This window comes from Plutella xylostella, chromosome Z, assembly GCF_932276165.1.
Source record: "Plutella xylostella chromosome Z, ilPluXylo3.1, whole genome shotgun sequence".
Lineage (NCBI taxonomy): Eukaryota > Metazoa > Arthropoda > Insecta > Lepidoptera > Plutellidae > Plutella > Plutella xylostella.
Genome location: NC_064012.1, coordinates 11,313,870 through 11,337,797, shown reverse-complemented (window position 1 = coordinate 11,337,797; position 23,928 = coordinate 11,313,870). Strand labels below are relative to the sequence as shown.

The 23,928-nt window shown below is 38.9% G+C and overlaps 1 protein-coding gene across 4 annotated transcripts in view; it reads right to left on the bottom strand.

The window, feature by feature from the left end:
* Positions 1–23,928, bottom strand: part of LOC105381630 (nuclear hormone receptor FTZ-F1) — a 66,114-nt gene that overhangs the window by 14,586 nt on the left and 27,600 nt on the right. Inside the window, exon 2 of one of the 4 annotated variants that reach the window (XM_038122297.2) lies at positions 7,487–7,780. The exons of 1 other annotated variant lie outside the window; for it this stretch is intronic. In XM_038122297.2, the coding sequence (XP_037978225.2) occupies positions 7,487–7,780 (294 nt within the window). Of the gene's footprint in view, positions 1–7,486; positions 8,496–23,928 lie in introns of those variants that run through there. 2 more of the 4 variants (XM_048632826.1, XM_048632827.1) reach the window with 2 other exon arrangements.

Sequence of the window (23,928 nt, the reverse complement as noted above, 5' to 3'; positions counted from 1 at the left end):
GAGAACTTTATTTCTCCATGCGCAGTGGCAAATTGCCACTACTGGCAATTCGGCAAAATCAGTAACTCCAAGTTTCTTTCTCAAATTATATCCGCATGCGATTCGAAAGGTCAATTCACCAGTTCAACAGAAATAGCATGCCTAAGCCAAATTTAATTCATTAAATGAATATAGACAAAAGCGTTGTGAACCCGTCTACGAAAACTGAACAGCGGAAGGGGTCTTCCAGTCACTGACGGCAAGCCCTACCCACCACGGGTTAAAAATAACAACCAGTTTTTATTGTGCCCATTTGCTAATGCGCCTCTGTATAACAAGAACAGCATTATAGGGTTAAGTGAAGGGTTGAAGAGAGACGGCAAGCGTAACGGATTTAAGCATTGCAGTGTGCAGCGCCATAAAGTACTAGGTATTGCAGTGTGGCACGAACATTACCAAGTGATTGAACACAATTTTGAGACTGGTTTGGTGTTCCGGACAGCGATCGTCATTGCATATTGAAATGCATCACTCAATTTTAACTGATAAATGATAAAATTATGGATGCATGATTGAGTTAATATTTTGGGAAAAATTTCCTTCTACGAATGTGGTCGTGTGATTTCAGTTCTTGTTAGCTGAGAACTTTAGTAGAATAAAATCCCGCCAACAAAATTAATTCTATCCATCCGAACTTAGTGAGGTTTCTCGAATGGAGGGAAAAACCTACTAACATAAAAATAGTCAGAAGCCTGTGTAGTGCCTTTCTCGCTGTCGTGTGCTGTTTGTCAGCTTTGGCTTTATTCTACAATTTACACATCTTTTATGTTCTCGTAATTTTAAAACAATTAATTCTATTATGTTATGATAAGTAGGCGAATTTTACATATGACAATAGTGCTGAGTCCGGATTATGAATTCTCATATTTATCATCTTTTTAAGATTGAAAAACTATTGCTGAATAAATATGATTTGCTTTGCATTTGGGTAAACTATTTGAGATAGCAGGTTGTTTATTTAATTTGTTTATAGCCAACTCAGTTCGTGTAATGAAGACTGTCGCTTATAAGATTTCATATGTGACTACATGACGTCAATAAGGTTCAAAGAGTCTCCCCTTGACACACATTTGTGTTCAAACCGGTTGCTTAGTCTCAGTTAACATGTTCGAGCATTTTGTCGAATTATCCACAATACTGCGAACGTTCTTGCATTTTTATTTTAGTGAATGTACCCAGTGGTTTGGCGAATAAAAAGTTGGTCCTTCAAACCGGAAATCATAATAAGTAGGGGATTTCTACTGACTAACACGCGAAATCCGTTTCGTTGTATCCGAGATACAGTCCCAGTCATCAGAAAAATTGCAGTATTTTATTTTCATTCGATTCACGATCACAGACGGTGAATTTTTGTTGCTTTACGGTCTTGAACTCATGCCATCTTGATTCGGGCTTATTGAATTTATTGCATCGTTGCAATCGTTACAAGACCAATGCATCTAATGTTGTTATAATGAACACGCGATAGCAGCCGATAATACAGCAAAACGAGGTCAGTCGTGTTTGCTACAACTAAACCAGATCAAGGTCAAGGTCATTTTTACAAATAAAAATCACGCGTTAAGGTGACAAAACGTGCAGCGTCTAGAAATAGATGGAAACAATTCAGTATGTACGCGAGTGATGTGAGTTTACCTCAGACTAGTCGCGACTGTAACCTAATTCCGAGAGACGAGTCAAGGTCGATCCTCGCGGGAGGTCACGGGGATGCCCGGCGCAGTCTCACGCTGACGCGCGCAACCCGATTCTAATAGAAAATCTATCAATTCTAACGAACTTGCCTAACAATTCACCTAATCTGTTCTGTAAACTAATTTAACAATGCCAACTCTCGCAACAACTCCAATTTTCGATGCGGAGCCGCTATGTGTAGTAATTACTTCAACGAGATAAAAATGTGTGTGTGTGTGCACTGAAAGGACGTGAAGAGGTGGGGTGGGGATCGCTCCTTGTACCGACGAGCCGGTGAAACTTGGTCAAGGCTGACGGCGCCCCCCTCCCCCCCTCCGAAGTGCGCCGAAGTCCCACGAGCCGCGCCGAGCGTGCCCGACACCGCACGCACTCTATCGCGCGCTACTTAGCACGGAGCCACTCAATAGTTACACAACCAAGATAAATCATCACCCGCGACGATCCACCGAACTGTGTCAAGATCTAACCAACCTATACAATATACAATCATACACACTTTAATGCTTATTAGAATCCAAGTTGCCTTTGCTACGATTGTCGTCGCTAACAGAGTCTGTGACGGCTGCGGCTTCCAGGCTGATTCATAATTTATTAAGTTTCAATAGGGGTGTCCCAATTCTGGCAAAATTAAGATGGGCGGGTGATAAGCAACATATTTTTTGGTAGCGTTTCGCTCTCAGTACTTTAGCAGTACCTAATGATATGACAGGTAATGCCTAAAAAATAGAAAGGCCCGGTTTGCGAGGCCGCTCTGTTGAAATACTCAATTCAGGTCAAGGCAGTGCGCCGAAATAGTCTGCTGGCGCGCGAGTTTTTATTGTGATATAACATCTGTCGCGGCCTCTCCCCTGCGCTCTTGCATCGCTGAACCTCTACTCTACCTATGAAGCCACTAATGAACCATACGGTCGAGAAAACTCACACTGAAGCTGAAACCCAGCGAACTGTGTTTCCAATTAGAACTTCATAAACCTCCTCCAATCAGCTATAGGAATCAGCTCATCAATCCCAGTATGAAACCGTTCGCTTATAAGTTAGTTTCGCGTGACTCAACAGTACAAGTCAACATTCCGCAATGGCTTGCAACTTCGCTAACTTAATGTAATCAAAATTTTATGGAAATTTAGACTATTATGAATAAGCAGGAGTGAGACCTGTAAACTTTTTGGCCAAATACAAGTGTTGAGTATTCATAACTAGACTAGACGCAATCATGAATCCATCATAATCCAGCAACTGCTAAAGTGCGTTCACGTGTTCAGAAGACCAGAGTTCGGCTCATTGGTTTGTTTGACGTGTGACCGAGAACACAGGCTGTATTGTAATGCCGTATGCGGCACTGGGGCTATGGCGTTAGGTTACGTAAGTTGGCGTGCACACCGTAGTCAACGGAGCACGTAAAAACAATAATTATGAGCCGGCGACGAGCGGCCAACACCGCATGGGACTGTGGCCACTGCGGGCTTCTGACTCTTGACACGTGTAATGTTCACACACATGCTACTCACTGAATAGCCTTATTTAGGACGACTAGTTCAAGTAGTTCCTTTGAACAACACAATCATTGTTCGACTACTTGATATGAAACTCGTTTCAAAGAAAGCTGCAGTTGAAACATTTCATTTTAATACTTCCTTTATTATTGTGTGTAATTCCAAACAATATAACATGAACATCCTAATTTAGTTGTTTGTGCAAGATTCAATAGTGCGCAATTTAGGAACATCGGCATCGTGACTGTGAGAGCGTCATGAACACCGTTCTTTTGCTGAACTATTTAAATGCAACTGTCGGATGTATCGAGTTATATTCATTATAAAAACTCAAATTTTAAAACATTAAGCCAGAGCAAAAAGTATCCGACAATTTCACAAACTTGCCGTAACTGAAGAGAAACCACCGGAAAAGTGGCAAGAAAGGATTACGAATTTGGGTTAAACGAGCAAGAAGCGAGAGTCATCATCTCGGCTTCAGGTCGCGTATGAGCGATCGTAACGCGATACGTGTGTGGGTCACATTTGGGTAGTCCATTGCGACAGCTGCGGCCGCGTCTTATGAAACATTGTCCGTTGCGCAGCGCCGCGCACTGGCAATTGTTTCGAAACGCACGAGATCGTCGCCGAGCCGACTGTACCGGCGTCGATTCGCAACCGCTCGCCGCTGCCACGCTAATGCCATAAATACCACTCCAAGCCGCCTTTACCATCCGCTTCACGCTTTACCACTAATATTTAATTTTCAGATTTAGTGCAACTCATTAGGTACTTCCATGTGTTCACAAAGGTTTGCCGGTTTACTGTGATTTACAACATATAATTGTTGGAGCGTTAACAAGGCGAGACATCTTGCGATGTTAAATGTGTGGTTGGTTACGCAACACATAGTAATTTTGTAGATAGCTTGGTAATAACTAAGCATGATTACCGTGGTTCCGCTTCAGGAGCGCCGCAAACTTGGAAAATTGTCCTCACGCTACTATCTACATCTATACTTATACTCTGCTCTTATACATTAGGCTTCAGCTGTGTATGAGCCACTCATACACAGCATTTGCTATTTTTATGTAAAAGAAGCCTTAGCATAGTGAGATGAAATTTACACAATATCCTCTTTGAGTTGTGTTAAAAATACACTATAACATTTTTCTCTCCTGCAGTAGCTTTCTAAGTGCGAAACTTTCAATACTTTTGGAATTTCTGTTGGCAAACAAACGGAGGCCTTAAATGTTCCTGCAACATTTGGCAGGCAACTTGTATTGCCGAGTGTATGGCGGTGGCATTGCACAAGGCCCAAGCAGGTCGGCGCTGCCTCTCGCAACCGAGTCTGCAGCCACATTCAGGTCAAACTACCATTTGTGTGAATTGTGTCGGGTGACGTATCATACAGCGCTATTTACGCTTTCCGTCACGTTCTTTTTGCGTAGTGTTCGGCTCGAGGCACGCTCGCAAATGTAAACGAAAAGTTCAGGATTCCGACGATGACTTATACCTCTATACTTAACCATTGTTTCGGCTTTACAATAATTGAAAACTGTTAATTTAGCTTCAGTAAGATTTTTTATTTATTTAATTAGGTAAATGACGTCATGTCTTTCTTCCTCAGGTCTATATTGTAGTCATCCTGATGCTATTCGCAAATATCTGTTAAGGTCATTTATAGATATTCCTAAATTAACAATTGAAGAGACCTGAAGATTTGGTCCTGTTGGCTATGAAATGAAACTATCCGTATGTCCTGACCGTCCATCGTAACGTAACCATACATTTTGGACAATTAGTCAGGCCTTTAATCTTTGACTAATTAATCTTCATCCTATAATAGTCCATCCTCAAGGCTGATCATGCAAGGATCTTGCAGAAGTGGAGAAATGAACTATTTCACGTTTGTGTATTTCTGCGCCGATCGAAGTTAATCTCTTTCCATCCACACGATATTCATCGGCCAATTAACGTCTATTGACTACGCAATATGAATATTAATACGCTTTATTAATTCAGTGGGTGATCAACTCTGAGAAATTAGTTATTACGGGATCGCGATGGCTGTCAATGTGAAATTCAGATAGATCTTATCTACCTTTTAATAACTTTCGTATTATAATTTAAATATCATTTTAGGAGCCTGCGTTAGGTTAATATTCTTATAATTATTTCCAGTCCTAGTAGAAGGAAAATTCTTACTACTACTGAACAACTTAAAAAGAGTTGTAAAATCTAAACCCATTTTTCCTTACTAGATTCAAATAGGCGACGCTAAATTTAAAAATAATTTGTCGTTTAAAGATCCACATCCACTTGGCGCAGTTAAACAATTTTCAATGTAAATAAAGCATTACGTATTGTGTCGCTGGCGGCGGCGGCCTGAGCGACAAACGCTGATAACATAATTTAATTATGTATACGAAGCTTTACTATACATGTACAGCCTTCTACAGCTTTTCAGTTTGTCTGTGCTACTGCTACACCTGTATCATACAAACATGATATAAACGGGTAAACCGGCATATTTTTCCGCATTTAGGTGCTAAAACCTCAGGATATGCTACTGGAAGTAGGTTGTACGAGTATGCAGATGTTGCAAACTCCCAGCATCTGGCGAAACGCGGAATGGCGAGTGGTGCACGCACACAGCGGCGCGGGTATGCGCACGCACACGCACACACGCGTCGCCTGCGTATGCGCATCGCGGCCGCTCGCATGTAGGTCAGGGCGCTCTGCGGCCGCGCGCGATTTAAATTTAGAACGATCAACGCTTATAGCCCCGCCCCGCATACTCGTACTATATACAATGTTGCCGTCAAATAAATACACCTCCGAAGCGGCATTGTCATCATCAGCCAATGGTGGTCTAATGCTGGACGTAGGCCGCCCAAGCAACGTCACAGCTGCAATACTCTATCCTCGGATTTCCTCATCCAATCCTCACACATTCTCTTAATCCTACAATTAAAACCAGAAACATATTTTCTGTATTTTGATTTCAGAAGTGCCTGGTATTAAATTAATAAGGAGATCAGCGTATTATTATTATTCATAATTCTTTCAAACACCACCACCACACCCTGATACGGCCAGTAATTAATGCTCAATCACTGACAAAATCCACCCCGAGTTCATTTGTAGAAGCTTACGGATGCGCAAAGGGTATACGAAATAATTAACGGCGACCAATTAAAACGTACAAAGCTATAATTTTCCTTTTCAGTAGACTTTTGTTTTCAAAACATCGTCACTGCTTTTTACTTTTTATCTAAAATGAGTAAAATAAAGTAAAATGTATTTCGTTTATTTTTTTTCATTAATTAGCCATGTTAATTTAAGTTTACAAGTAATGATTATGTTGAAGTTCTTGATTGTTTTTTTTTCAGCTTAGTTAAATAATTAAACGTGAAAAACGGAGTTGTATTAACGTGTCGACTTAAAATACTCATTTGCGTATTATTAAGAAGGCTGAATTTCTGATAATAAAAAAATAATCCATAATCTCTTGTTACTTTTTTTTCGCTGTAAGCTTTTTAATGCAAAAATTTCATTCATATGGAAGTGGAAGATACAGGAAAGCTCATTGACTTGTAGCGACATTTTACAAAACCGGTCTATCCTGCTGATCAAGTTGTAATTGTACATTCAGAATATAGGTCGCAATCGCAACATTTCAGAGGTAGCAAATCCTTTAAAAGTTCGTTCAAAGTAACTTTTCAAAGTAGCCAAAAAAGTGTCGAGGACTTTTCTAATTGGACAATTACGCGAAGTTAAGAAATGTTATGAATTGTTCCTTAAGTTTGTGTCGAAAGAGAAAAGAATTTTCAAGTATTTAAAAGTAAGTAAGTATAGCTAGAAACACAAAACTTAGCGTAACAGTGTAATAAGTGATAAGTTTAGCAAATTCCAGGATAGACTGCCCCTAGACTCCTGAAAACATTGAAACTGAAATTTCTGACATCATGATCATGTCGGAACTTTGTTGGCTCGTTGACTTGTATCCTCCGAACACGTAATGATGATGTGCAAAGGTCTTGGTCTGGAGGCGCGGTGTCGCAACCCGCGCCGCCGCCGCCGCCGTCGGACCTGCTTCAGACTTGCCCAAACTTTCAATTTCAACTGCGTTTGTTGGCGGCGGGTGACGTAATCGTATCTGGGACACACTCGGTCGCGTTCGCCATTCGACCTACATGCGTGCTGGCGATACGCGCCCTCAACTCGACCAAATATAACGTAAATAACTTAAAATTAAGATATAATAAAAATGCACCAACCTTCAAGCTTCATCCCGACGTCCAGGCACTTCTGGAAGCGACAGAAGGGGCATCGCTTCCGCTGTGTTTTGTCAATGTGGCAGGCTCTCTCAGCGACGCAGGTGTAAACCTTCTTGTTCTGAACTGTACGCTTGAAAAATCCTTTGCAGGACTCGCATGTGAGGAGTCCGTAGTGGTATCCGCTGACTTTGTCTCCGCAGACCGGGCAAAGCTCTTCTATCACATCCTTGGTGTCTGTTTGGTCACAGACGTTGCCTGTCGCAGGCATGTATGCTCCAGGTTCTGCACCGGTACCTGTCGGGAACAGATATGATGCATCCAAATTGGCATAGCCGAAAGACTGTTGTTCCGGAGCGCATTGGTAAGCTGCTCCTTGTGGGACATATTGTTGAGAAGCACCCGAGGCACCGGCGCCGGAGCCCTCGGGACCGGGGCTCAGATCGAAGGGAGACATGTTGAGGGACATGAGGCCAGTTTGCTGATCCATCGTCATAGTAAGCCGCCCTAGGCGGCTAATGATTCACACTGACCCTACGGCGGCTACAAGCCGCGAAACTTTATAACACAGTCACCGAGTTCACTAGCGGAAAGACCACAACACTATCTGCTGCTGGCGGGCTGCACAGGTCCAAACACTACCGGCGGAGGCACGTGGATCCAGTACATATTGTGCGAATAGTCGAAAAGGCGCCGGGCGCCAAGTCTCGCGGTTGCTGGGTGCAGCGGGGACGCGAGAGTACGACGAGTGGTGTTGACAGACTGCCGCGATCCTTGCGCTAGCGGTGTAGTACGATCGAGTTAAACGGGAGAGGCGGCAGCACGCGTACCACTCGGTGGACGTTCTGCGATCGACTGGCGGGCGGCGGCGGCGGCGCGCGTGCCGGCGGTTCCCGCATGCGCCCCGCCGCGGCCCGAGAGCCCCCGCCCGCGCGCACAATGGAAAACGATTAGGAGCCCATGTAATAAGTGAAAGTGAATCGGTGACCCACTTTCCCGCGATCCAGGTCTATGTTAGTGCGCGTTCGCGCGGTTGCGCCACCACGCGGAGGGAGGGGGCGAGGCGCGGGGGGGCGGCCTACTAACCTAGATGCGCGCGGTGCCCCGCAGCAGGGCAGGGTTGCCGCGCCGCCGCCGCCGCGCGGTGTTTATGTTTGCGATGCGTTCGCGAGCTGCTTTACGTAAGCGGTGCGCAATGGCAGCTCTGCAGGCCCTGTGTCCGTGGTCCGACCTAGCTCAACACGCGGCCGCGCCGGACACGATCACGGCCTCCGAGCGACATTGCATCTCCGCCGTCGTCGGTACCCTCATCTGTCTCTACCATGCTGCTACTGACATACTTTTCTCCTCATACCAACGAGAGGATTTAATGGCAACGGTTGCACCTTAATTAACGACTAAGTTAACGCTGACTTGTATTATTTACAATTTCGTTATTTCAATATAAAAAGGTAAAGACAATGAGCATTGCTGGACCGAGCAAGCCAAGCTGGTCTCATACAATAAGAAGAAAATAGGGACTTAAAAAGCTTGCCGCCAGCACAAAGCCCGCTTTCTCCAGCCAATGGATGTCGTAAAGCGACCATAAATGACCCGTTTCTGAAGGAGTCCCGTTAGGAGCTCAGAAAGAAATGGGTCGCGTCGGCGGCGGATCAAAGATGATCATAATTTCTTTACAACTTCACAGATAACGGCGGGGTGATAGCAATCGCTCTACAATTTAACTTAGGAATCAAAGGGGGTGACTTGATACTAGGTGATACTAGGTCCGATCACCACAGATGGGAAATGTGGTATTTACTCAAAAGTTTTACTTAACTTTTTAAGGCCCTCACTAGTTTCACTGCCCAGATATTAAACTCAGATTCAAAAAAGTGTCCCTCTTAATCATAGGGACACAATTCGACAAACAACTTTTTTTCTAAGACTTTACATATTACATATTTGCGAATTTTTTTTTTCATTAACACCCCATTTAACAAGGTTTTTTTTATAATAACACAGTGGAAGAAATTCTAATTTCAACTTTTCAAACTATCGACATGTACAGATTGTACAGAGAGGTTCTCCCTAAACATATAGAATAAGGGTGTTAATTTTAAAAAATTCTGATATTTAGACCAACAATTTATTTTTTATAAACATCCAAGATCTTTTCAGGATAAAAAATATAAATCTACAATAATTATATTTGGTCACCGAGTTTAAAAAATTACATCAGGTTCATGCAAAGTTTCACATCAAAATGAATTAATGTTCTTGACCTGAATTAAACTAAAATCAGTCAACGGGTCACGACCAAACCAAGCGATTGTGATTCTGTCACAGCCTTGCAACTCATACAATACTCTTTTGACTGACAGACTAACAATAAAAAAATACTCGCTTTTAATGTAAAAATACTGATACTGTCAATTGTTGCAATTTTGTATGTATATTTTATGAGTAGTTGTTATCCAGTGCAGTTCCATGTGTAGGTATGTCAAAAAATCTCAAAAAATCTACTATTTACAGGATTTGTAAGAAGTGGTCACTGGCCTGTAAAGATTTAATCAATCATTGGATTTTTTGTTGTTGTTGTGTGCGTATGTCATTTGTTACTAACATTTTCTACATCATTCTTCATGATTTTCGTAAATGTACTTTATACCAGTTTTTTAAATAAAAGTTACTGGCAGTTAACGATACATGTATAGAAATTTAAACTGGCTGTAAAAAATTGAGGGTTGGTCATGGGACTCATGGGTCTAAACTCTGAACGTCGGCAACTCGGAAAACGAACTAACCAAGAGGTTCTTAAAAATGAAAATTAAGCTCTGTATTTGTTTATTGGAAAAAGTTGTGATTTAACTTTTAATTTTCCTTCAGAATCGACATCAGAGTGCCGCCAAAACGAAGCAGAGAAGTAAGTCATCAACATGCCAAATATGACGATAAAATAGAGGAAGAGGTATATTTCAGCAAGATACACCAAAATGTTTCGTTAAATCATCTATAAATCGATATAACGCAGGGTCTCATACGAACAAAAAAACATGTAGGCTTAAAAAATAACCCAAAAATAAAACTTTCGTTAACTTGCGCAAAGTTACCTCGTTATGACTCAATCGGTTTTCCAGCCGGGCTGAATACCGGTTAAAAGCGACAGTTGATAAGTATGCCGTTTTCGCTATCGCGCAGACGCGTTGGCCTCAAATGAAAGCAAGAGTTGCATGCGCGGGCACGACTTTCTTTGCGCGTGCGCCGCTGACGTCACACTTTCCCACCGAGGTGACGCGGGCGCTTGTAATGAATCGTAATAGACGTTACCGGTTTGATTATGTGTCTACTATGTCACTGTTACATCTAGCGCGTTGCGTGCTGCGGATTCTGCTGCAGCTGGTGTCGTATGATCATGGTTTAGGGGTTTGGTTTGGTTGTGTTTTCAATTTGAAATTTTACTGGTTTTTGTTTGCTTTAACATTATGCGGTTTGTCTGCAGCTGCCGCTAGCAGTAGACGATTTTTTTTCTGATGATGAACATTATAATAAAACAATACAATAATAACAATTATAAGTAAAATAGTTAAAATACATAACGCTAAGAGATTAAAAAATAACACTGCAGTATGTACTTCTATAAGTTTTTAGGGTCGGTTTTTAAGGGTCCGTTTGCCAGATGGCAAAAATAAGAATCTTTATAGGTTCGTCATGTCTGTCTGCCCGTATATCGCCGTTTTGGCAAAACTAAAAATATTCAGACACAAAAAAAATATTACTTATATTTTTTCATGACACTATTTTTTAAATTATCTGACATAATGGATAGGTTTGAAAAAGAACAATTGAGGGGCCTAAATTTTTGGTGTGTGTTTTACACATGATATGATCACTAATTTCATAAAGTGGCGTTTAGATGGCCATAATAACTATCTGCTGATTATTTATTCATTGATCTGGTCATATCATGTTGTGTACAGAGGTTTTGAGAATAGGGGGGGGACGAGTCAATGTAATGGGGCCAGTTACATACATGGTATACTCTCGAACAATGAAAAAGTTCATCCAACAAAATGTCGACACGATTTTTTTACATAAAATTTTAAAGAACACAATATTTACGTTTTTTGTTGGTAATATTCTTATTCTGATGCGCTGTTAAATGTACTTACTTCAATATTTTCCGTTTAGAATAAATTTTGGAGCTAATTATAGAGTTTTTCATTGCTCGCGAGAATCGCGAGTGTACGATGTAAGTATGTAACTGCCGACATGATAAGCCAAAAGGAGGTGACTCAGGGGGTCATTCTGAACAACTTTTGTTCTACGAGTTTTGAAAATTCATGAAAATAAAAATAAAAAAATCTATAGAAACTTTGTTAGTCACGTGACTTTTTTACTATGGAGGACGAACATTTTTTTTTGCAAATTTCCAAAACTCGTAGATCAAAAGTTGTTCAGAATGACCCTCCGAGTCACCCCCTGCGGCTTCCTTTTTGCAACACCCTGTACAAAATACAGGTCACCTGTGATGTACTTATTTTAGAAATCATGCTAGCTGAAATTATATATAGGACACGTTACATCGGGCATTTTTTTGCACTGTTAATTTATATTTAATAATAAATTTATAAACAGGATCCAGGACAGTTACATAAGATTCACCTGCCAAGAGGAATATCACTGATAAAATTTAATCTTGTAAGACACCTGAGGCTGTTGTTCTCAATAATTAAAATTTTATCATACAATTGGGCAAAATTTAGGAGAAATTTGTTCAAGTGGAAGTTGTAAAAGCAAAGGAGAATGGCCATTTCTATATGGCGCCATGACCCGCCAGAGCAGCCATTGATGAAACACTGATGTGTAGCTCATGACTACAGTATATAGTGCTGTAAATTTTATTATTATGAGGCATGGGAGAACGAAGATATAGGTGCTGACTAGATCTAGTCCCATACTAAGTTTTTTTTTAAACGTGGTTTAGATTTTTTTTATTATTTTTCCTTCATTTAGAACACCTAATCATTGAATAAAAATAGGTTTGGTTAGTGGCTGCAAAACGGGTCAGATTTGGCCATTCTCATTTACAGGCATAGGGATCGTCAGGAAACAAAAAATCGTATTAGGCATCCACCTAAGGGCGCAATCACACGGGATACGTCTTTGACGATTCGGTATAAAACACGATTCGCCTTGACGGATAGATGTTCACATTGAATACGGAATCGTGTTTTTTCAACGAATTTTTATCGAATAGAAATAGATTTTCAACGAATCGTCATTCTAATGACCGTAGTGACCGACGTATCCGTCTACGTCTTTTTTCACGATTCGTGAAGCGTGTGAACATGGGTATATAAAAAGCATTGCTCCCGTCAAAAAAAATAACGAATCATGAAAAAACACGATTCGTGAAAAATCACGATTCGTCTTCGTGTGAATGAGCTCTAAGGGCGCATTCACATGGGATACGTCTTTGACGATTCGGTATAAAATTCGGTCATTCTAATGACCGTAGTGACCGACGTATCCGTCTACGTCTCTTTTCACGATTCGTGAAGCGTGTGAACATGGGTATATAAAAAGCATTGCTCCCGTCAAAAAAAATAACGAATCGTGAAAAAACACGATTCGTGAAAAATCACGATTCGTCTTCGTGTGAATGAGCTCTTAGATTATTATAAGCGAAATTGGTCCGAGTTTCATGAGGCTAACTCCGATAACTTGGGGTTGTGAAAGACAAGATTTAGATGACGATTAGCATAAAATAACTACACCTTAACAATCTTGTTTGTCCTAGGTAGGTAGTGTAGCTACAACAAAACAACGTGGCATAAAAATAATGGAATTAAAAAAAAAATGCAGAAATCAATTCTATTGCAAACAGTGGGTTAAAAGGCAGTAAACTCAAACTTTTTGTATCAACTCCTATGAAGAAACATGACATGATGGAAACATCGACCTGTTGTAATACGAATAACATAAATTTTGATCAGAATAACAAAATAAATGAATACATTTAACCCATATATCTGTGCGTTTTGTATGAATAACGAGTTCTTTTTATGGCGCCAATATGGTGATTTTCGGTGATGGAATACATGACGGGTGATATGCAATGAGAAAAAATATGGGTCAGTGGGGATTGGGGAACAATGAAAAATTTGAATTTAACGATAAACAGATTCTGATAATAAAAGTTGACATGGTTGCGAAGACTTGAAAGTGCTAGCTCGACTGGGCGAATAGGGGTAAGCAGAGGGGCTGAGGTAGCGGGGGGAGGGGAGGGTATAGACGACGGCAGTGGCGGCGGCGGTGGCGGTGGGGAGGGCAACATTTGGGGTATTAGGTAGGTACGGCAAAATGAGGGGTTTCTAAGCCAAGTGCATTGGGTCAGTAGGTCACGCAGATAATGTTTTTGAGGACATGTCATGACCTTTTCCTATGGTGTACTTGGTACTTGATAAGCATTAGCTATCACGGTTAAGTTCAAAGAAATCGTGTGTCTGTCACTAACAATTGTTGGTAAACAAACCTTGTTGCTGAATAGGTTTGATTTAAAGACTAGGTAGGTAAGTAAAGGCATTGTATGGATTTCTGTAGGAATCCTAATTCGTATAAGTACATATATGAGTAAGTAAATATCTAAAATGCCGCAAAATTACCTTAAATTTTTGAGTCCCTCTGGTTAGAAAAGCCAGATGATATCAGCAAGATTGCAGGAAAACAGTAGATAAGGCGGCACATAGCCAAAAAATTGGCGTAGGCACACAAAAAATGCTTACATATACCTAACAGTAGCTGATAGAGGGCTGATGATGAAAAGATAAAACCAATACAAACCAAAGAAAAAAGTTTCATTATCAGTATCTTATATTTTTATTCCCTTGAGATGAATATCCTTGAAATATGCACGTGTAGTTTACAAGAAGTTTTCATAATACATCATTAGAGCATCTTTGAAATTCAAAGGACTAGTTTTCAAGGAACCTCTCTTCGGGATGTCTGCAATTTCCAACAAATCGAGGACATTTTCAAAGCAGTCATGTACCCCTACTCTTGAAAGGCAATGTATTGCGTTTGGCTTGCGTTCTCAACATTACATAAATCATAACTTTTTTCCAGAGGCGTTTTTCTAAAAAGTAAAAATACTAATATGATCAGCTAGGTAATGCCGATTTATTGAACCTAGAAACAATAATGTAATGCCTACAATTTAGAAGTTACTTTGCAAAAAGGCTTTTTCGGTCAAAATCTAAAACAAATTCTATATTTTGGGTACTTGGTTCTTAGTGCTAGGTTCTAAAAAAAGACGTTATCTAGATGAACATTTATGTATTTTTACTTTTTGTAAAATCGATTCTGAAGAGAATTTATGATTTTTTTTAATGTTGAGAACGCAAGCCAAACGCAATACATTGCCTTTCAAGAGTAGGGGGGCTGATACCGTTGTGGCAGGTTCACCGAAGGTTGGCTGTTGCCAATTGCCATTTAATAAGAAGAAGCCCTTTGATAAACGACTCGGAATTGCGTTTCTAGATATTGCAGGATATTTACCACCACCCGTGGAGAAAATTGTGTTATACCAACAAGTAAAATAAATTATTGGAAAAATGTTTTCAGGAGTTGATGAAAGATTTCTGCACAGCGCTGGAAATGCAGAAATCATTTAAATTTCTGATTGGATATTAAGTTTGTTTAGAGAATTAACTTTAATAGTAATAATCCTTCATCTCATCACTATAGTTGAACAGACGCTTCCTCTGATTTGAAAGCCTCGTCAGAATCGTCGACCTATCTAGCCCATTCTATACTGAACATGTATTAAGTACTCATGCCAAAAAGTCAGTTTCAACTCCATTAGTACATACGTAGCTAAACTATTTTGTACGTACATACTTACCTCTAAACGAAATAGCAATACCTATGTAATTTTTAACAATAATATTCTTATATGAACCAAAATGACCGTCGATATGTGCATTTATGCTTGCCTTGGCAAGTACATACCTATTAAAAAAAGAAGAACAGGGACAACCATTTACGATTACTAAAAACGTTCACCATCGGTCAACCAATAAAGTAACCAAGTACCTGAGCACAGGAGTTACTACTTTACGGTATTGTTGCGGTCCAAGGTGTGATAAAACTGATAAACATTGTTACTTTATGAGCTGCAACAACGTCTTTCTAAAATAGGTCATGGAGGAAAGGTAATTTAATACACACTAGTAATGGAGCCATGCCATCCACCATAGTGCTAATGACACCTGCTTCACTGACAGCTTCGAGCTTCCAGGTAATGGTGATTACTTTCCGTTCTATTTTCTTTGAAAGGGTGTTTATTATACCTGGAGGCCTTGTATCTAATAGCCAGTAAAATGTAGGACAATTTAATAAATACAAGCAATGGTACAAAAAATATATAGGTAAAAAAACCTACTGTTTTTTTAAATGACTCGATTGAAGGCTCTTTGTGACATGGAATAAATGGAATTTAATATTAATAATACCTATATATAAAAATATAGAATTCTACGCACAGGGTGCGCGTGAATATGGATCAAAGAAAGGTGGTGACACAAGAGCTCTTCAGAAGTACAGGCTGTTGCAGCTGTAAAAAATATAACTGCCTATTAGCTGCAAAAACAAAATTATTTTACTGACTGTTTCTGTTCCATCTTTACCTACATGTAAAACGGAGAATCGAACAATCGTTTCTAAGTAGATACATACTTGAAATATTTCAGATGTTCTATTTTTCCATCTTGATTTCCACTTCTATACACGCGTAGGATGTTACAAAGAGGCTCGTATACTTATCGTGGAAGCTCCTCTTTGCCTACTTTTGTATTTGTACGTTAAAAATATAAATTCATTTCACTCATGTAGGTATTATTTTTATATTTTTGTTTTGTTATGGCTGGATATCTGCATATAGTTTTACCGGATCCGATTTTTTATCGCGACAGGGTTATAGGCAATATTAGAATCTTCTTGTAATGAAGGGGCCAAACAATGCTGCCCTGCCCAGTTTTTTTTTTAATCATTACAATTCTTATTAGAAGAAGCAACTTTGAAAGGGTTTCCGACAGCACATCTCGGTTAGGATAGGATATTGACTAGCTTACAGAATTATATCTACGGAAAATTAAAAAAATATGTCATTTATAATAAAAAGTCTTCGTCATGATTTTCATAATGAAAATAATAATATACACTCACGGGCAATGAAAAGGTTCCACTGAGAAAAACACCAAATTACTTAACGGGAAAGGCTAGCTTAATGTCGTCTTCTGCAACATTGGAGTACATTTAACAGAGCATCAGCAGGATATTACCAACTAAAAAGAGTAATATTTTTTTCAAATTTTAACACGTTCACTGCGGCAGCTCAAACTCTCAATCTAAACCACGGTGCGTTACGGGGTCGAGCATGCCCGTAATAAAATTATTTACAGTGCGTTACGGGGATAAAAACGCCCTGCATACCCGATTCACTTCAAACACCTGTAAAATTGTCAAAAATCTTTTGTTGTTGTTTTTTTTATACCAACGACAACAGTATTAAAATTGCTACATTACGCTTTTCCAGTAGGTACGTTGACAGGAGGAAAACTTATCAACTTATAAATAAAATTAAAGTACGGGATGCCTTTGTCCCCGTAACGCACTGGAAACGAGGTTCTTAGAGCCCTGTTACGCACAGATCATTTATTTATCGATAAAATTATGGTGGTGGGAATAAAACTATCGACAAATTTTAGAAAATATTTATTTTTAATCAACACACAAAAACATATCTTATTGGCATAATAGGTGACTTAGATAGGATGTAGGAATAACGTAAGTATATTAGTTTAATGTTTTAAATTATAGCACTTCAAACAGTATGCTTTGTTGCACTTACGACACAGTGTTTTCATTTTATTATCAGCTTCCCGACTGCTCATAGATTTTCTCAAGATTTCATAGAAACTTATACATTTATTTTTTATCGATATCCCGTCTTGCACTTATAAACGCACTTACGCAACCGAGCTCAGAACCTCGTACGGGCAAGTAATCCTGTGTACGGGGTTCATAGACCCCGTAACGCACTTGACAATAACTTTTGCTTCCTGGTGCGAAACGGGGTTTATAATACCCGCTGAGTGAATACTATATCAACTGATTAAATTTAACACAAATATCTAGTCATCTCATTCGTACAACCAAAAACCGTAAAAATACTACCTCCGCACCAGCCAATATACACTACATTTTCACTACCGCGCCGAATGATGGTCATCGTACGGGGCGGTAAAGTCCCCGGAACGCAGAGAACGTGTTAAATGAAATGTTGTGAAAAAATTGGGTCGTTTGATGTCGGCATTTTGAGAGTGGAACTTTTTCATTGCCCGTGAGTGTAGTTACCTACACTAGCTGCTTCAACTTCCTTGCTGAATAGAACGTTAAAACAATTAAGTATATTGATTTGATAACTTAAATTGAATAAATAATGCATCGCGGTTTATTTTCAACATCATGGGTTGTATGTATTTTTGTTTATTATAAATTTATAACATGCAGCTCCATGCCATATGTAGGATTCACACACATAAACAATTCATAGCACGGTTGCCAAATTACAGCGTTCGTGGGAACATAGTGTCAGTAGTGCATTCGCAAGCCATTATTATCATAAACTATTGTACACATTCAGGAAATAATATACTTTATAATATATTAACCCTACTTTTTCATAATTTCGTTATACCCAATTGACCTACATCGGAAAAGGGTATGAGCTAGGTGGACTGAGAACTGAGATCATGCTATGTATGTTTCATGTTGGGTCAACTGTTCCTGAATTATATCGTTGCCACGACGGTGCAGAGGCAGGTAAAATCGAAGGCCTATTAATATTTTCTCTGTATGCTTATGCAAGCCTAAGGGCCACCTAAAAACCAGCGCTGTGGCCTTATTGTCCACAGCACATGCTAAGTTGACGCTCTCTAGACAGCAACCCTTTTTTTGTTTTTTATTGTATATTTTTTTAGTTTTTGTTGTTGTCGGCGTGTCAAATAAGTTTTTTTTTTCCACGGACTAAAAACAAACAGTAGCCAAGTGAAAAGTTTTCCTTTTCATTAAAGCTACGTGAAACCTGAAACTGTGCATTGTGTTTGCAGAAAGGGGTGTGTCTTTTGTTCTATGTCTCAACACTCTCAACATGACTTTTCTTAGGAAAGGTTCAGGTAGGGAACAACAGATTGTAGTATGGCGCTAATAGGTCAGCATCGGGAACCCGATATCCGCTTGTCACTCGTCTGATGGTGCATTGTTTTTCAGCCTTGAGACCGAGGGTTTTTAAAAGAATATCATGTGTATCTTCTAAGTTTTCCTTTATGTTATCAAGGATTTATATTAACAAAGAATACAATATCGAAGGACTTTCATTATTTACTCAGAGATTTATACAATGAGTTGCGGAGAGGGTACATAGTGATTATAGTGACTGGTCACGCCGAATCATCTATGAATGTAATGTAAGTAACGTGGACAAACGTCAAAAGTACCTATGAAATATTTAGTGCACAGCTTGTCCCAAGAGTAAATGCTGCGGAGCGCGTGCACATAATAATTATAGTATAAATTATCTCATACGTTGACATAAATGTGACACCTTCACGATGATTTTCTGCTAAAGCTTCATTTGCACCTACCCAAACCAATGACAAAAGAAAAAAGAGAGGACCCGGCATTAACATCGTTACACCCAAACCTACCACCTCTAATTAAAATCCTATCCTCAAACCCTCACATATCTGTAACGCGGTAGCTATTTACATTTCTCTAAATTCTCATGAAAATATAACAAAATGTCATTGGTCAAAGACAAAACCATCCATCAAAGAACCGAGGTACATATCTTAAAATAAATAAGGGATATGATTGGACGTTATCAGTTGGGAATACAGCCCTCGGCCTGAATATCTTCCGCGACCTAATTGTTTGTTTATTATTGCCATTCAGTCCATGACCTACATTGTTTTAATTTGTTGTTATAAATATACACTTAGATGCAACAAATTAACACGGAAATAAGTACATGTTGCATAGAATATAATACTTACCTAACTAATATGACATGACACGGTACCCTTATATACAGGTATTCTTTGCTTCTTTTCCCTAGCCATCTCTTTATTTAGGAATGTTAGGCCATCCTCTGTCACACGTTCCCAACTATTTCCTTGTAATATCTGTCTTATTTTCTTTTCAAGACCTGCGATGTCCAAAGAAAGCCTATGATTCTTCATATTCTGAACTATAGCGTTGCGTGGCGCTTATAGAGCTTGGAAATCTACAAAGCTCTGCAAAGCAATTACAAGATCTAAATTTAGGTGGTACCTAAATTTCCTAGCATCAAAACGAAATAAAGAAAATTTTTAAAGTGAAAATCCAGCACGTCAAGTAAACTAACTGACCCAATTCACATGAACACTGCCACTGCTGCAGCGCCGACCCAAAATGGGAAATTAAATTTTGCTAAAATGTCCGGTCCAATCGGAATTTGATAAAGTCCCGGGTCAAATACATCGGTGCATATTCCTTGACCCACTTGGTGCGTATAGCAGACCTGTTGACGTCAGTTTCGACCCTCGATGGGCTACCTAGGTGTTGCTTTATCGCCTCAACTATGTAACAACATACAAGTGGCAAATTGTCTAATTTTCTTGCTATCGCTATGCATCGTATGTTATTACATTGTTGATTTAGGTACTCGTATCACGTAATTTTCTGTATGAATATGAATGCAGTTATAGTTTCACAATTTCCTGTGCTGACCGATCTAAATGTTAAATCTCTAAACCTGTGACCTAAATAAATTAAGCTAGGGAAAAGTTTTATAAAGAACTATGAATTTTGCAGGTTTGAATAAAAAAGACTGCAATATTTTAGCTTAGATGTTAAATTAAGTTTCGAAAGTTTAGAAACTTTTCAACATGTCTTTGTGTATTTATGGGAATCCCCAAGGCTGGCTCCCAAGAACTTAGTTTATTAGTTATTATACACTACTGGAACGGCCTAGAAATGTGAAGTCCCAAAGGTGCTGTAACCTATTTTATCCCCTATCTAGAACACCCATGTACCATGTGCCCTTGGATACTAACTTGTTTAAAGAAACTATTTACTTGAGGGCCGACAGCTTCGCATGGAAGCTGTGATGGAAGTACAATTATCCTCATTGATTCCAGAGAAAAAGCGCTAGTCGTAAGTAGGCAGTGATTGGAGATGTACGACAATTATTTTGTACTCGTAATGATAGTAGACAATATTATTTTTATTATTTGCCAAATTTTGATTATTTTTAGCGGAAAGATTTTTTAATTTCCTTTGAGCGACACGGGTAGTTTCTTAGAAGAGGGTTTGCAGAAAACCGATTTCCTTAAATTAGTGTTACAAAAAGGTCTCACAATAACAAACGATGCGCATCGAAGAAGAAAATTAATAAACTACTGTCCAGGGACAAAGGAGGGACCGACAGATTTCATCGCTGGACAACGTATAATTTTTGGGTCCTGTAATTGTCAAGCTGGACACATTTAATTTAATTACATATAGTTTTCCATTTTCATTTGTTATTTATAAATAATGTACGCGGGATATTAATTTGCAACAATGTTACGAAAACAATAGAAAATGTTTTTAAAAATGTGATTAAAACATGCAACCGAGCAAGATTTCCACGCCCTAATGAGTTAAATGAAAGCTCATGAAATTAAAACGAAACGTTTATGCAAAAATTATTAGAAGAAATATTTAATTATATAGTGGATATACTTGGATTCTAAGGAAAAACGTGTTACATTACATTACCTACGAGTTAACTTAAGTAGCTAGTTATGACTAAAATGACTTGATTTAAGCTTTTCAAATTACCACAGGGATTGGTTGTGGGAATCTTATTACTTCAGAACTACTAGGTAGGTATAGTATTTCAAGAATAAGTACAGTGAAACTATAAAGTCCTGAAATTAAATGAGGGCACTGCTATCTTTCATGTAGCAACCCTATATACTTGAAATTTTGCCTGTTAACTTCATTAACTTATTTATGTATTTTAAAAACAACTTACCATCCACAAAAAAGCTCTTATACAAGCTAGAAGGTGTTAATATAGGTACCTAGATTTTAGGGGCCCGTACTTCAAAAAGAATTAAAAACTCTTTTTAGCCCATACATCAGTAGCGACAGTTTATATCGGGAAGCCGTGAAGATTTGTTTGTAAGTACCTACTTTAAATTAAATACGTAATAATAACTGCTATGTAACAAACCTGCAAATGAGAATGGCCAAATCTGACGCGCTTTGCAGACTCTAACCAAGCCTATTTTTATTCAGAGATAAAGGTGTTCTAAATGAGGGAAAAATATTTAAGAAAATCTAAACCACTTTAAAAAAAATACTTATTTTGAGGGAAATAGCTATCTAGTACAGTAAACAGGCTAGGTCTTTCAGCACCCATGCCTCATAATAATATAGTTTACACCAGGATATACTGTATTCATGGGCTACACATCATCAATGGCTGCTCTATGGTGGTCGTGGCGCCATAGAGAAATGGCCACTCTCCTTTAACTTTGTTTTCATAATTAATGTTTGTATACGAGTACATGAACAATAAAGTTAACTAAATAAAATTAGTGATATGTTGGGCAACCAAAAATAATCTATAGATAATGGTAATGGTATCCTTGCGCCTCCGTGCGCGAATGGGATTCGGACTTGGCCGTTTTTTTTATTAAAATGGCGTTCACGTTAGTGAAACATATTTTTGTTGGGTGCTGCCGGGTGCCCTGCCGCGACTCAAGGCCAACTGCATGCACGCGGAAACCAACCGCTTCAGAATGGGTTACCCACGCCAGTTTACAATCTACATACACGTACTTTCATTACACGCGCTAAGCCTACAGGTTTTACATACTATTCTTTAATAAGGGTGCTTACATAGAGAATCGGGTTCCCTGTATCTACCTGTACCGGTAACCTGATTATGCGAAAGCGCTCACTCACGGAGCATTTCCCGGATTGTTAAATGTCATGAGCGCTTTCGCATAATCAGGTTACCGGTATACAGGTAGATACAGGGAACCCGTTTTTCTGTGTAAGCACCCTAACAACTGGCAAAATTTTTATTCAAGAATGAAACTGCTATGCCTACCCCGTGAAAACGCGTCCTTTAATTTATTATACTCCATAAAAATATATCTGGATATGTGCCTTCTGATAGAAGTTAAAATGCACAAGTAATACGACTAATGTGTATGTTAAAAACCAATATCTTAAGACATAGACAGTTAAAGCCTTTAAAATGTGAATATAACAGGTTCAGCGCCGGGCTAAGAACCAAAGGCGTCTTCGGATAGAAAAGTCTTGAAAGGGCAAGACAACTTCACTTGAACGTGACTTTTTACTATGTAGAATGAATATCTTTTTTCGCTAATTTTGATTTAATTTTCGGGGTAAGCTAACATGCTGCACATGTAGGTCTCGGCTTAGTATACCCTTTTTACAACACCCTGTATAAAAAAAGTTATACACATTATTATGATCGACTAAGATGTCTCTTATGTTTCGAGGAAATTGTATTACACTCACGTTCGAAGAAACAGTTCCACTTTCGAAATGAACCCAATTTTTAAAAAATAATTAATAGGATATTTGAAAATATGTACGTTTTTAGCTGGTAATATTCTGATGCAACGTTAAATGTATAAAAAAATAGCAAAAGGCGCCATTAAGTTAGTTTTTTTTTCGTTAATATTTCGTATAATTAGATGTTTTTCTCACTGGAACTATTTCATTGCCCGTGAGTGTATTATACTATATTAGTGTACATACTTAACTCGTTACATCTAATATCCTATAGCAAGCAAAGGACCTGTCTCAGACGTTGCGTAGGTTTGGAAAATCTTGAGAACAAATAATGTGCAATATCTGTAGGTATTCTTTCTTAGAAAATAGGAATAAGAAGCAGTATTTCATATATTTTCCATTCTTTCCAGTGCGTAGGTGGGTTGAAGACGATACATTTTAAGCGGCTCAGACTTAAGAAACTTCTATTTTCCTTTGTTATTGTTAGAGCTGTTTTTTATAGTACCTACTTATATTTAGATTGTGTATTATTGGATTTATGAGGTAAGAGCAATACCAATACCAATTATGCCGCCGTTGATTTTATGACTGGAATCATCTTGTCACTTCGGTACCTACATAAGTTTTTGAAACTTTCAGTAGTATACCTAGAGATTAAAATTTATCATTGTTGGTTACGTGATTTTTAGGGTTCCGTAGCCAAAATGGCAAAAACGGAACCCTTATAGTTTCGTCATGTCCGTCTGTCCGTCTGTCCGTCTGTCACAGCCGATTTACTCGGAAACTATAAGTACTACAGTGATGAAATTTGAAGGGAATAT